The sequence below is a fragment of the Tupaia chinensis genome, unplaced genomic scaffold, assembly GCF_000334495.1.
Source record: "Tupaia chinensis unplaced genomic scaffold, TupChi_1.0 Scaffold000161_1, whole genome shotgun sequence".
NCBI lineage: Eukaryota > Metazoa > Chordata > Mammalia > Scandentia > Tupaiidae > Tupaia > Tupaia belangeri.
In genome coordinates this window covers 3,461,610-3,473,534 of record NW_006159632.1, presented here as the reverse complement: position 1 = coordinate 3,473,534, position 11,925 = coordinate 3,461,610, and the positions used below count along the sequence as shown (strand labels likewise).

The following is an 11,925-nucleotide window of genomic DNA, read 5'->3' as shown; positions in this document are numbered from 1 at the left end:
GGCCCCCACGGTACCCCGGCCCGCGGGCCCGCCCCCCGGAGCCGAGCGGCGGGGCCGCGGGGCCGCACCTGCTCTGGCGAGCGTTGGCGGCACGTGTGACCCGGGGACCGCGACCCCCGCGGCCCGCGCCTGCGCTCTGGCGACACGAAGTGCGGGACTTCCGGGAGGGCGGGACGCCGAAGGTGCAGCGCAGGCTCGCCCAGGGGTCCTGCTTGGAACTGCAGACCGGCCTAGCCCTCTGCTGGCTTCTGTTAGGGTGTTCTGGTGCCCCGATTTAATCCACGCTGGCACAAGGGGCGTGTAGCGACAGACAGACGACAGGCCCCTGGTGAGATGTGGGCCTCCCTAGGCCTGCCACCTTGGGGAAGCCCCTGGCCACGGCGTGCTGGTTTCACTATCTGCAGCGCAGGCATGAGGACGGCCAGTGCCACCCAGGAGATGCCGGCGGCGCTGCCTGCCTCGCGGCGGGCATGGCGGCCTTAAATCAGGCTGCCCCGGGTGCTGGTGGACACACGGGCCCCCGTGGGCAGGCCTGGCCAGGAAGGCATGAGTTCCGTTTGGGAAGGGACTGGGGGAAGATGAAGCATTGCATAGGCACCCCGGAGGAGCGATGTCCCAGGGGCAGCCCCCTTGCAGGCCTGCCCTCGGGTGATCATTTCTAGGGGTGTTCGTGGCTTCCAGGAGACAGATTTTCTGAAAATACAGCAATTATCAGTCCAGCAGGACAGGTCCCGGGTGGCTTGAAGGTGGAAATCTTAGTTCCAGGTGCCTCACAGGGGCCCAGGCATGACTCCTGCTTCTTAGGAGGAAAAGCAAGGAGGTAGACCCAGGGGAAAACAGAAGCTTGTCTGGAGGATTCTCACTGCTCTTAGGAATGTTGCAGAAGACCCCTAGGCTCCTCCAGGAGTAGTATGTGTGACAAAGCTCGCTGTTTCAGAATATAAGAATAAAACTCAGGGTATCATCCTATTTTTATTATGCGTGCCCCTACCTGAAATGTGAAACTTCTGCCACCTGCGGCAGTCAGCATGAAAGTGCAGTCAAGTTCCTGAGGTCCGTCTGCAGCGCCTTTCTCCCTGGCTTGGGTCTCTGGGAGGCTGCTGTGCTGTGTGCTCTGCAGGGCGTGCTCCCTAACCGATGCTTTCTCTCTTCTTTTCAGGGGTTGGAAAGACAACATTGATCCAGAAAGCCAGTGAGGCTTTAAAATCCTCCGGTGTGCCTGTTGATGGATTTTATACAGAAGAAGTCAGACAGGGAGGGAGAAGAATTGGATTCGACGTGGTCACGTTGTCCGGCCCTCGGGGGCCTTTGTCAAGAGTGGGGTACTGGTGTCTCACTTCCCTAGCGTTTTGGTCTCTAAGCAGCCCTCCGCCACATTCAGGGGGCTCTTCCGTTCTGACTCACCTCGTGCTCAGTCCTCCTCTGAGCCCGGGGGCTGCTGCTTCCCCTCTGGTTGAGCTTCTCCCTGGGCTCAGGGTTGAGCTCACGTACCCTGAAGGGTCTGAGCCTTTAAAGGTCTCTCAGAGAGAGAAAACTGAGACCATCGTAGGAAAACAATTATAAATGTCTGTCTCAAGTGCAATTTATCCTGCCGAGCCCTACTTTCTCACTTTGTAGTTCTCAGCCTATCTTGGTGCTCTGGCTGCCCGGAGCTGCAGGAATGGCCCTGTCTTCCTCACTGCAAGGCTGCTGCTGGTGGAGCAGACGCCTGGTGGTAGTTCTGTTCCCAGGAGGGAAAGCAGAGTCGCACAGCTCTGCACACCGCTGCATTTGGTCGGTGGTGGTGCGGGCTGATGATTCACTTTGTGTGTGTGTATTTCTTTTGTGAGTGAGAGAGCAAATCAGAAGCAGACAGAGGTACAGGCCCCTTAACGGCCCTGACCCCTCAGTCCTCTCCCAGCCTCAGTGAGCCCAGGCCATGCTCAGGGCACTTTCCCACGGGGGTCTGCCTCCCAGAGCCTGTGTGATAAAGCCACGCTGCTGTCTGGCCCCCGTGCTGGCGATCTTGTTTTCGGTGTGGGATGTGTGTGCTTACCAGAGAGAGAGAGGAAGAGAGGGAAAGTGTGGAATTGCCCTCCAGGGGAGGTGGCCATGGTACAATCCCTTCTCCTTTCTCTTCTTGGGATCTTGGGTGTGCATACACGTACTCCCAGCGTGGGTCTGAGATCTGAACTGCACAGTTGGCCGTATGGGATCCAGCATCTTAACCTCCGCACACCTGCTGGTCCCCATGTTGGTCCCCAGTGAAACAGCTAAATGCCAGAAATTGATTTTTTTAAGAGATTTTTTGCTATAGGGCTTGTGTGCTTACCATGGAGAGAGACAGAGAGACAGAAAATAAGAAATAACCCCCCAGGGGGATGACCACGCCTCAGTTCCTTCTCTGTTCTCTTAGAATTTTGGGCACATGTGCCCAGTGTGCATTTGAAACCACTGGGTTTAGGGACTCAACTCAAACTGTTTGGCCACGTAGGAGCCCAGCGACGTAGCCATCACGCCCTCTGCTGGTCCTGACACAGGGGGTTTCAACAAACACGTGTCTCTTCATTAAGGTCGGAGCCCCCGCCTGGAAAGCGCCAGTGCCGAGTTGGCCAGTACGTGGTCGACGTGACTTCCTTCGAGCAGTTGGCACTGCCCGTCCTGAGGAATGTGAGTACGTGGGTTCTGGCCTCGGAGCCCGTCTGCTCTGGTTCTCTGTGGGGACTGCAGGCCATAGGAGCAGAATGGCTTTTGCTCTTGAAGGGAGGCCAATTTCAAGTTGTGCACTTAAAAAGTCTCAGAGTGATTGAGTCTTACTAAGAATATGCGGCATAACTTGCTGTTACTCTGAGCTACAAGTAATTTCCTTGTCACGTAAATTCAGGGAAAATGGGTGTATCCCCAAAGGTTCTCTGTCTTCCCATGCTTATATCTTAAGCGGTTTTCACAGTGCAGTAAGCACTTAGGGAGAAAACGTCGTCGTAGGAACATGGCCAGTGGTAATTGAAGCCTGCTGAGTCCTCTCAGCGCTAACACGTTATATCCAGGTATTGCTGTCCCTTATCTGAGATGTTCGGGACTAGATGTGTCTGGATTTTAGAATAGTTCCTGTATGCCTTACCAATACAGTCTAAAGGTAATTTTATACAATATTTTTACACTGTAGCATTTTGACTATGATCCATCCTGCGGTCAGGTGTGGGATTTTTCACACCTGACATGGCGTCGTGTTGGCACTCAGAATCAGGTTTTGGAGCATTTCGGACTTTAGATTTTTGAATTAGGAGCATTCAACCTGTACCTTAGAAACGACAAAACTCCGGCCTTGTTGACATTGTTGAACTTGAAGTTGGATGTCTTTTTTCCATTTTCCTGCCTAATTAACCTGGCTGGCACCTCTAGTACAAGGTTGAATAGAAGTGGTGACAGTCGGTGTCACTGCCCTGTTCCCGATCTGTCTTTCACTACTAAGTACTGTTGTCCGCTGTGGGTTCTTGGTGGGTGGTCTTTATTGGGTTGAGGACATTTGATTTTTTCTCAGTCCATTAAAAGTCTCATTTTATTGGATGTTTCACAGTGAAGGAGTATTGGATTTTGCAAATCCTTTCAAGGTGATAATGCAGTCTTCATCCTTCGTTATAGTAATGTGGTATGTTGCATTGATTGTTACTGAAAATGACACCAACCTTGTTTTCTTAGGGTAAGTCCCTCTTAGGTATACACCCTGTTTCTATGTTGGGGTATTCAGTTTGCTAGCATTTTATTGAGGATTTCTGTATATTCCTAAGGGATTTGGTCTATAGGGATGTGTTCATCTGACTTTGGTATCAGAGTAATATTGGTCTAATGGAATGAGTTCGGAAGTATTCCCTTCTCTTCTGGTTTTTGGAAGAGTTTAATGCGTGATCGATATTCATTTTCCTTTGCGTGCCTGATAGAATTCACCAGCGAGGCCACACAGGCCTGGGCTTTCTCCGTGAGGACCTTAAGCCCTCGGCCGCGTACTCGCAGCAGTCTGGGCTGTGTATTCTCGTTGGGTTCGTCGTGGTGCCTGTCTTTCAGTGCCTGTCCGTGTAGGCTGAGTGGTCCGATTTGTCGCTTCACAGTTGTCCGTTCATGCCCCTGTAATCCTTTTTATTTCACACTGTTGGCGGAGTTGTTTCCGCTCTTGTTCCTGATTTTAGCTATGTAAGTCTTTTGTTTTTTTTCATGGTCATTTTAGCTAACGGTTTGTCAACTTAGATTATCTTTTTAAAAAACTGATGTTCGGTTTTGTTGATTACATATTACTTGGTTTTTGCATCCATTTTCAAATATTTACCAAGTCCCGAATATGCAGCCATGAATAAGACAGATTTGTCTTATGCTCTGTCACAACTCCCCTCTAGTGGGAGACGTAGATGTTAAACAAACACTTTCACTTGGCGTAACTGCTGTCAGGGAGCAGCAGGGAGCTGTGGGGACAGGGTGAGGGCAGACCAGGCAGGCCAGCGCGAGCTTGGAGGGGACGACCGAGCTGAGGGGGGCGACGAGGAGGCGCCGTTCCTTTAGAGAGCGAGGATTGGCTGTGTGTGTTGGGAGAGCCTGGAAGAATATTCTAGATGACAGGAACAGATGCAGTAAGACCTCTGAGCCCCGGGACAGCAGGTGGAGAGCGTGACCCGGGTGAGGTGGGTCGGGCCATGGGATGCAGCCGTGCGGTCGCTGAGGAAGGTGGTTTCACTTACCCTCTGGCTGTGCTGCTTTGACTCAGTTTCGTGTAAAGTGAATGGTACAGACTTGTCTCAGGTGTCACTCGTAAAGTTTCCCGAAGTTTCTCTGGTCACTGCACCAGGGACAAAGCTCAGGCCCCTACCATGACCAGAGAATGTCTGGCCCTAATCTCCGGCCTCATCCTCCACCCTGCAGCCACATGTGTCCACACGTCGGGGTCAGGCAGCTGTAGCCCATGTACTCGCCATGGTATGGGTCGTCAGGCCGTGTCCCCAGTCCTCGCCTCTGTTCCCTGACGTTCAGAGCACGGCTGAGCTGCAGGGGAGGCCTTCGGCAGCTGCTGTCGCCCCAGGGGCTGCTAGACTCTCACCACCCGCCCCAATGGGCGGGCTCTGCTGCTTGGAGCCCCCCGCCCTGCCCTGAGCTCTCCCTTGCTTCCTCTCCCTGCGGCCCCTCCTCACCTCCCTCTTCTGGACCCGTGGGAGTGGGAGCGAGAGCACAGCACTCCCTGCCCTCCTTTCCATCAGAAGCAGCTGTCTACCGAACTGTTGAAAGGCGCGACAGCCCAGGTGAGAACCCGCTGGGCGCCGGCCCAGTGCAGGCACGCGAGCACCCCGGTGCTGAACACGCCTGCTAGGTTACGCGACCGCGCACTGACGGCTCCAGCTGGAGTCTGTATTTTCATTAAAATATAAAGAAAAGCAGACTTCTCGCTCTCTCTTACGCGCAGGCCCTCACGTTCTAGGTGGGACGTGTTCCTGCCAGGGGTTCCGGCCGGCTCTGTGCCCTGGTCTTCCTGGGGCAGCAGCTTCTCTCCTGTCTTCCATTTAATTGGGGCAAAGAAAGGAGATGAAGTTAGTCCTTCACCTTTGCACTACTCTGTAAAAGAAAGGAGATGAAGTTAGTCCTTCACCTTTGCACTACTCTATAAAAAAGAAAGGAGCAAGGAGGCAACAAGAAGAGGAGACCATGAACCGTTTTTGGTATTGGCAGTCAGTAAACTGGAGACTTTAGAAGCCACATCAAGGCGGCTGGGATTTTTGATACAGGGACAGGTCGTGTTTCTTCGTAGTGTCCGAGGGTGAAAACACACTCTGGCATAGACATCTATTATGTAGACGAAAGCTCACTGTTGGTCAACGTTTGGGTTTTTATCGAATACTACGCGAACCTAAGAACATCCCTTGTCCGAGGGGGTCAGCGGGGCTCACCTGTTTGCAGTGGGAGGTGAGGGGGCTGGGAGCCGAGAAGAGGCTGAGGGGGAGGCCCGGCGGCTGCTTGGGGGGGGTGCCCATGCATTCCACGTCCTCAGAGTGTGGACTGAGACACGCGTGGGCCCCGTGGGGAGGAGGGACGGGGATGGGGTTGGGGAGCATGGGGTGTTGGGAGCCCTGAGGGCTGGCTGTGGTCACGTGATTTCATTCCGTGGGCAGCCTCTCCCCTTGACAGCGTTTGTGGTCTCCTGAGTGTGAAATTCTATGTACTCACGGTAGGCTACGGGAGGAGCGTGCAGCTGCTCACAGCCATGTGCGCCCTAGCATGTTGGTTTCTGCCCTGAATGAATACAGATCGAGTCCCTTCCCTTGTCTGAAATGCTTCGTACGGAAGTGATTTGGATTTGGGGTGTTTTAGACTTTAGAGCATTTGCATACGTGTAATGCGGTGTCAGGGGATGGGACCCAAGCCTAAGCAAGTCCGTCTGTTTCATGCAGCCCTTACAGAGGGCCCCCCCAGCACCGGCAGCGTTGCGATGCCGCTCATCCGGGTCACCAGCTGTGGCACTCCCCACTGGCAGCACCGTGTCGGTGGCTCAGCGCGTGCAGATCGTGGAGCATTTTGGATTTCGGATTTGGGTTAGGGATACACGTCCTGTCCCAGGTTTGTTTATTCAGTCATCCAAAGCAAGGAGAAGTGCCGTGCAGTCACGTTGCTCACAGCGGGGGTGTTCTGAGGTCTCTTTGGCTGCTTGTTGCGTGGGTGTCACAGAGTGAGGTACCCCCTGCCACACACCTCGGCGACGTAGTATGGACCCTGTGGCCTGATGGGACCGCTGCGGTGGGTGCAGTCTGCCTGGCACGAACGTCGGTCCGTGGTGCGGGACCCGGCTGCGTTTGTAGGCGGGGTCAGTGTTCGCCCTAACATGGTGTACGTGTGCAGTGGGCTCACAGCAGGAGACTGCAGAAGTAGACAGTCACCGCCCGTCAGTCCGTCAGCGCCGGGCGTAGGCTGGCTGTCACACGGCAGCTGTGGCTGGTCGAGACTGAGAGGAGAGTGCTGGCTTCTTTCATAGTCGCCTTGTTGATACTACATTGAATGCTCCATTAAAATGTTGTGCAGGATTCACCGTCTTACTGGTTTGTTGGTACATTTCCTAGATGCACAGAAAGGTAGTAATGGATTATTACGAAGAGCAGAGGAGCGAGCAGCCCGTTCCCACAAAGGCCTGTGAAGGCGTGGAAAGCTGGGGCCGGTGTGTGCATTTCTGTTTTGATCAGATTAGGACTACAGATCTATAGCGATGTTTTTTGTTGGTTTCTTGTTGTTTTGTTTCTTTTAAGAGCAGGATCTGCTTTTGATTCTGAAGTAGACAGACTCCGCTTCAATTCTCTGGCACTTACTCAAAGGCAGGAGGACTCCTGTCTATGGAAAGGTGATTTTTTAAACATGTGACCTGGAGTGATTTTGGCCACTGGGGTTTAGGAGGAAATTTGAAAAATCAGGTTCTGCGGCCAACAGGTGGCACGGTGGTTAAGGGGCTGGACTCCCGCAGGGTTGACCGCAGTTTGCATCCCAGACCTGGAGGCTTGCTCTCTCTCCCTCTGGTCAAATTAAAATAAATAAATAAAGTGAAATAAAATAATTCAAAAAATACTTCAGGCAAAAAGTTAAAGACACTTAAGAAAAACCCAGGTTCTAGTCGGAATCCGTTCGTGAGGGCGTGACGGGAGCCTGTGCATTGCTTGGGCGTCCCCTCCGGTGCCGCTGGCGAGCGTGTCCTCTGTCCGCCTCGCTCGTGACCACACGGAACCGCGGGCTCAGCCGGGGCAGGTGCAAGCCGTGGTGCAACCTGAAGATGGACTCGGAGCTGTCAGGAGAGATGTCCTTGCGGGCATCGGAGTCGGATCTCAAACAGGAAGTGCAGGGAGGTGGCAGTGGGAGGCCCGGCCGTCTCCACCCTCCACGGGCCGGGCTCTCTGCCTGCACTGCGGGCTGGTCACAGCTGCGGAGCGGGGTGCCCAGCAGGCCCCTGCCCTGGGTAGCCCTGCCTGGAGGTCTTGGCACCCATGCACGGCGGACGCGACGCGCAAGGCCTCTGTGCCCTGAGCGGGCTGGGAGGGGTGTGAGGGCGGCCTTTCCCCTTCCCCAGCCCGGCCTCCTCTCTGCCCCCACCCCTGCAGCCCCGCACTCCCGCACTCCCTCTCGGGAGCTCCCACCTGAGGACTTGCGCCTTCTCGTGACTTGGATTCTGAGAAAGTGTGTATGTGTGTGGTTGTGTGTTTGTGCTGATGGTAACTTGAACTTTATTCGGAAAGCTCTGGGGATGAGAGCTAGCAGGAGCATCTTGTCCTCGTGTCCGCCACCTTGTCAGCGTTTCTACTCGGTCGCCTGACTGCTTGCTCCATCTCTGTGTGAGTGCGTGTCATTGTGCTAGTGTGTGACTGTGTGAGTGTGTGACTGTCAGTGTGTGGACGTATGTGACAGGGCGAGGGTATGTGTCTGTGAGTGTGTCTGTAAACGAGGCCGTGTGGCAGTGCGGGCATATTGTAACCAGCAGGGTACTATCCTTCTGCATATGCAAGGTGTTTTTCCTAAAACTGGGGATGCTGTGTTATCACGGGGCTCCCGACCTCAGTGCATTTCACACGAGTGGGCAGAACCAGAGCGCCCCGTGGCTCTGTTTGACCGTCAGCCACGTGGCACCACATGTAGTTTTGCTGATCATGGCCTTGCTTCGCTCACACCCGTGCTCTGGGGCCGTGCTGCTGTCGCCGTGTCGGGACTGCGAGCTGCAGAGACGGGAGCTCTGTAAGTCGCTTTCGGAGCAGTCCCCTGTGCAGACGGGCGTCCAGTGTTTGTCATCGAGCGTTCGCTGACGTGCCGTCGTATGTTCCATTGTGTCTGTCCCGCAGGACAGTCAGGGTCACGTCCTCCGAGGAAGCGTCTCAAGAGGACACGTGTCCTAGTAACCTGTGGCTCCATGGCAGCTCTCCCCAAACCAGCAGCTCACAGCATGGCTGGGGGTCGGCTCAGGGCATGGGAGGCTGCAGTCAGGCCCGGTGGACCCGCCCTGGCTGGGTGGGCTCCCTCTCCCGCTGTTGGCCTGGGCCCTGGGTGCCTCCACAGTGACGTCGCTGTGCCCTGGCGCCAGCCCCTCGGCTGTCCTCCGCTGCAGCGGTCCTGCCCAGAGTGAGGGCCCGTCAGCGTGTCCAAGAGGCAGCAGCTCTGCTTTCCTGTCTTGGCCGCCACATGCTGTCCCTTCCACTGAGACACGTGGTCACGTGGGCCGCCTGACCTCTCTGGGGCATTTTCAAGGTAGTGGCCGAGTTGGAATGAACCCATCAGGAAGGGAATCCGAGGCCTGAGAGGCGTAGCGTGGTCACTTGTCCCCTCGTCGCCAAGACCCCTTTCCTTTCCTTCTTCACCGTGCCCTCCAGCCCTCGGAGGCCAGACTCGGGGCCCTGCCTCTGCCTGTGGCAGTCACCTGGCCCAGCAGGGTGTCCGGACTAATCTCAGAGACGGGGCCAGGGCCCCTGATAAGGGCCTGGGCCTGCTGCCTCGGTTTGCACGACCTGAGTGAGGTACACGGGGGCCGCTGACTTTCTGGGTGCAGGTCAGCACAAACGTGGCTGGTATTAGAGCTGCTCTTGAATACAAGTTGTGAGCCAAGCTCAGTCACTCTGGCGTTGAGCTTGCTAGCTGCTCAGTCCCCTTGGCTTCTGGGTCGATTCCTGGGTGCACAGTGGACCCACCACCTCCTGTGACTGCAGGGCAGTACGTGCCTGGACGTGGGCCTCCATGATGTGACCAGGTCCCATCGGTGTCCCTGTTGTCCCCAGGCTGACTCCCGTGGTGGCCCAGGGTGGAGAGTGTGCGTCATCGACGAGGTTGGGAAGATGGAGCTCTTCAGCCAGCCTTTCACCCAGGCTGTCCGGCAGATGCTGTCCGCCTCAGGGACCACCGTCCTTGGCACGATCCCGGCCCCGAGAGGGAAGCCGCTGGCCTTCGTGGAAGAAATAAGGAGCCGAGACGACGTGCGGGTGTTCCACGTGAGTACCCAGGCCGCCCGGGGACGGGGCGGGCGACCTGCAGTGGCTGGGCTCTAACAGATGCCCTTGGCTTTGAATGATCATCTCCCCCCTTTGCTGCGGTACCCGTGAGCCTGTGGGACGCCGACCACACCTGCTTCTGAGATGAGCTTGCCGGGGAGCCGCTGCCTTCACCACCTCCCCACTGGACCCCGGCGTCTCGGGGTCCGCGCCTCAGCAGCTGGGGTCCTGTCCCAAACTCCTCGTCAGTCATCGGCCCAGCGGGACACAGGCGGGTCACGGGTTCATCGTAAAGATCTCTTTCAGACTCGCCCCTCTCTGGGGAGGAGGCTGCGTCCCGGCCGTGGGCAGCCCTGCCCAGTGGTGTGTTCACAGTGATGGCCGTATGCTGTCGGCACCAGCCGGCCTCGTCCTCTCCGAGGTCAACAGCAACAGGACAGGTGTGGCAAGGCAAAGATTCTGAAGTAGCCATCACAAAAGTGCTTCAGTGATCAACTACAAACACGCTTGACACAAATGAAAAATAGTCTCAGCAAAGAAATGGAAAGGTTCAACAGAGGCAGAAGACAGAAGGATCAGATGGGAAGTTCGAAACTAAAATGCAATAACCAGATTAAAAGGCCACTGAATGGGCGTACCAGAGGAACGGAGATGGCAGAAGAAAGATGGAGTGAACCATAGAAATTGCCCACCAAGGGCAGGCTGGAAACAGACGAGTGCGCCTCAGAACCTGTGGGATTGTGGGATTGTGTCGGAAGGTCTAGTGTTCGTGCCACCGGAGCACCAGGGCAGGAGAGAGCGGGTAGGGTTGGACAGGTGCGAAGAACGAACGGAACACTTTGCCGTATGTAGTAGTCATAAGCCCGCAGATTCAGGAAGCTGAATGAACCCCAACAGGATGAACCCAAAGACACTCACGCCAAGGCCCACGCCAGTCAGATTTCCGGAACGGAAGGCAAGGCTCGAGAGCAGTGAAAGAGGTGCCACCCTGCTCTAGGGGCAGGCACTGCGACAGCCGAGGCCTCTAGTCAGGACCGTGCAGCCAGAGGACGCGGCCGAGACGCTTCCGGTGTTGACAGAAGAGCGCCGTCGGCTCCTGAGTCTGTCCAGTGACACCCCGCAGGAGTGAAGGGAATTTCTCGCTTTCTGTCTCTCTGTCTCTGTCTTTCTGGCGAGCGCACATGCCCGATTGCAAAAGCCTCTCCCCCTGCCAAAAAAAAAAATCTCTCTGCATGATTTCCAGAAGTAATCTTATATTAATACTGTAGTGTTTGCATTTTGTTCATTAATTTTTAATGAGAAATGTTCTCAAAATGTCTTTTCCAGTTTCCATTTTTCCTCTTTTGTGTCTAACCCAGACTTGGGATGGGAGTGGGGGTGGAGTGTCGGTGCGGCAGCTCCTGGGCAGGGAGCGACCCGTGGGTGACGGAGGAGCCTGCCTCCAAACGCTCTGACCTGCTGCACCTGTCTCCTATGGTACACAGGCCCCGGCGTGTGCCCCCGCCCTGCAGGCCCGGGTGAGGCCGGTACACGGCGCCACAGGCTTGGACTCTGCCAGGGAGGGCCTTTCCGCCTTCCTGCCTTTGCCATCCACCAGAGGTCTGGGTGGAAGACGGACGTACAGCTTAGCTCCCCGCTCCTGGCCCCCAGCGGGTTGTGGCCTCTGCTCTCCGTGTTTCTCACGTGCCAACAGCGTTCGCACTGAGCAGCAGCGGGCTGTGAGGTCACACGCCGTCACCTGCTGTGGCAGCTCCTGTGGGCTGTCTGGGGCACTGTCTCAGAGCTGCGCTGCCCTCCTCCTCCCTCCCATTGGAGGTGGCTGTCACTGTGAAGAGCATCACCTTCCCACCATCTCCCGTGACTCCTCCGGCTCTCCTGTATGTCTTCCTTCCAGCCAGGTTTGCAGGGGAGCAGTGCCCCACGTGCCCTCCAGAGGGCCTCGGGGAGCCGTAGTGGCTGGGGGGAG

At 55.9% G+C, this 11,925-nt stretch overlaps 1 protein-coding gene across 1 annotated transcript in view; it reads left to right on the top strand.

The window, feature by feature from the left end:
• The window catches only part of NTPCR (nucleoside-triphosphatase, cancer-related), a 16,820-nt gene that overhangs the window by 3,903 nt on the left and 992 nt on the right, over nucleotides 1–11,925 (top strand). The window contains exons 2-4 of the mRNA XM_006145973.3: nucleotides 1,160–1,322; nucleotides 2,553–2,649; nucleotides 9,750–9,959. Coding sequence (XP_006146035.1) covers nucleotides 1,160–1,322; nucleotides 2,553–2,649; nucleotides 9,750–9,959 — 470 coding nt within the window. The remainder of the gene's footprint in view (nucleotides 1–1,159; nucleotides 1,323–2,552; nucleotides 2,650–9,749; nucleotides 9,960–11,925) is intronic.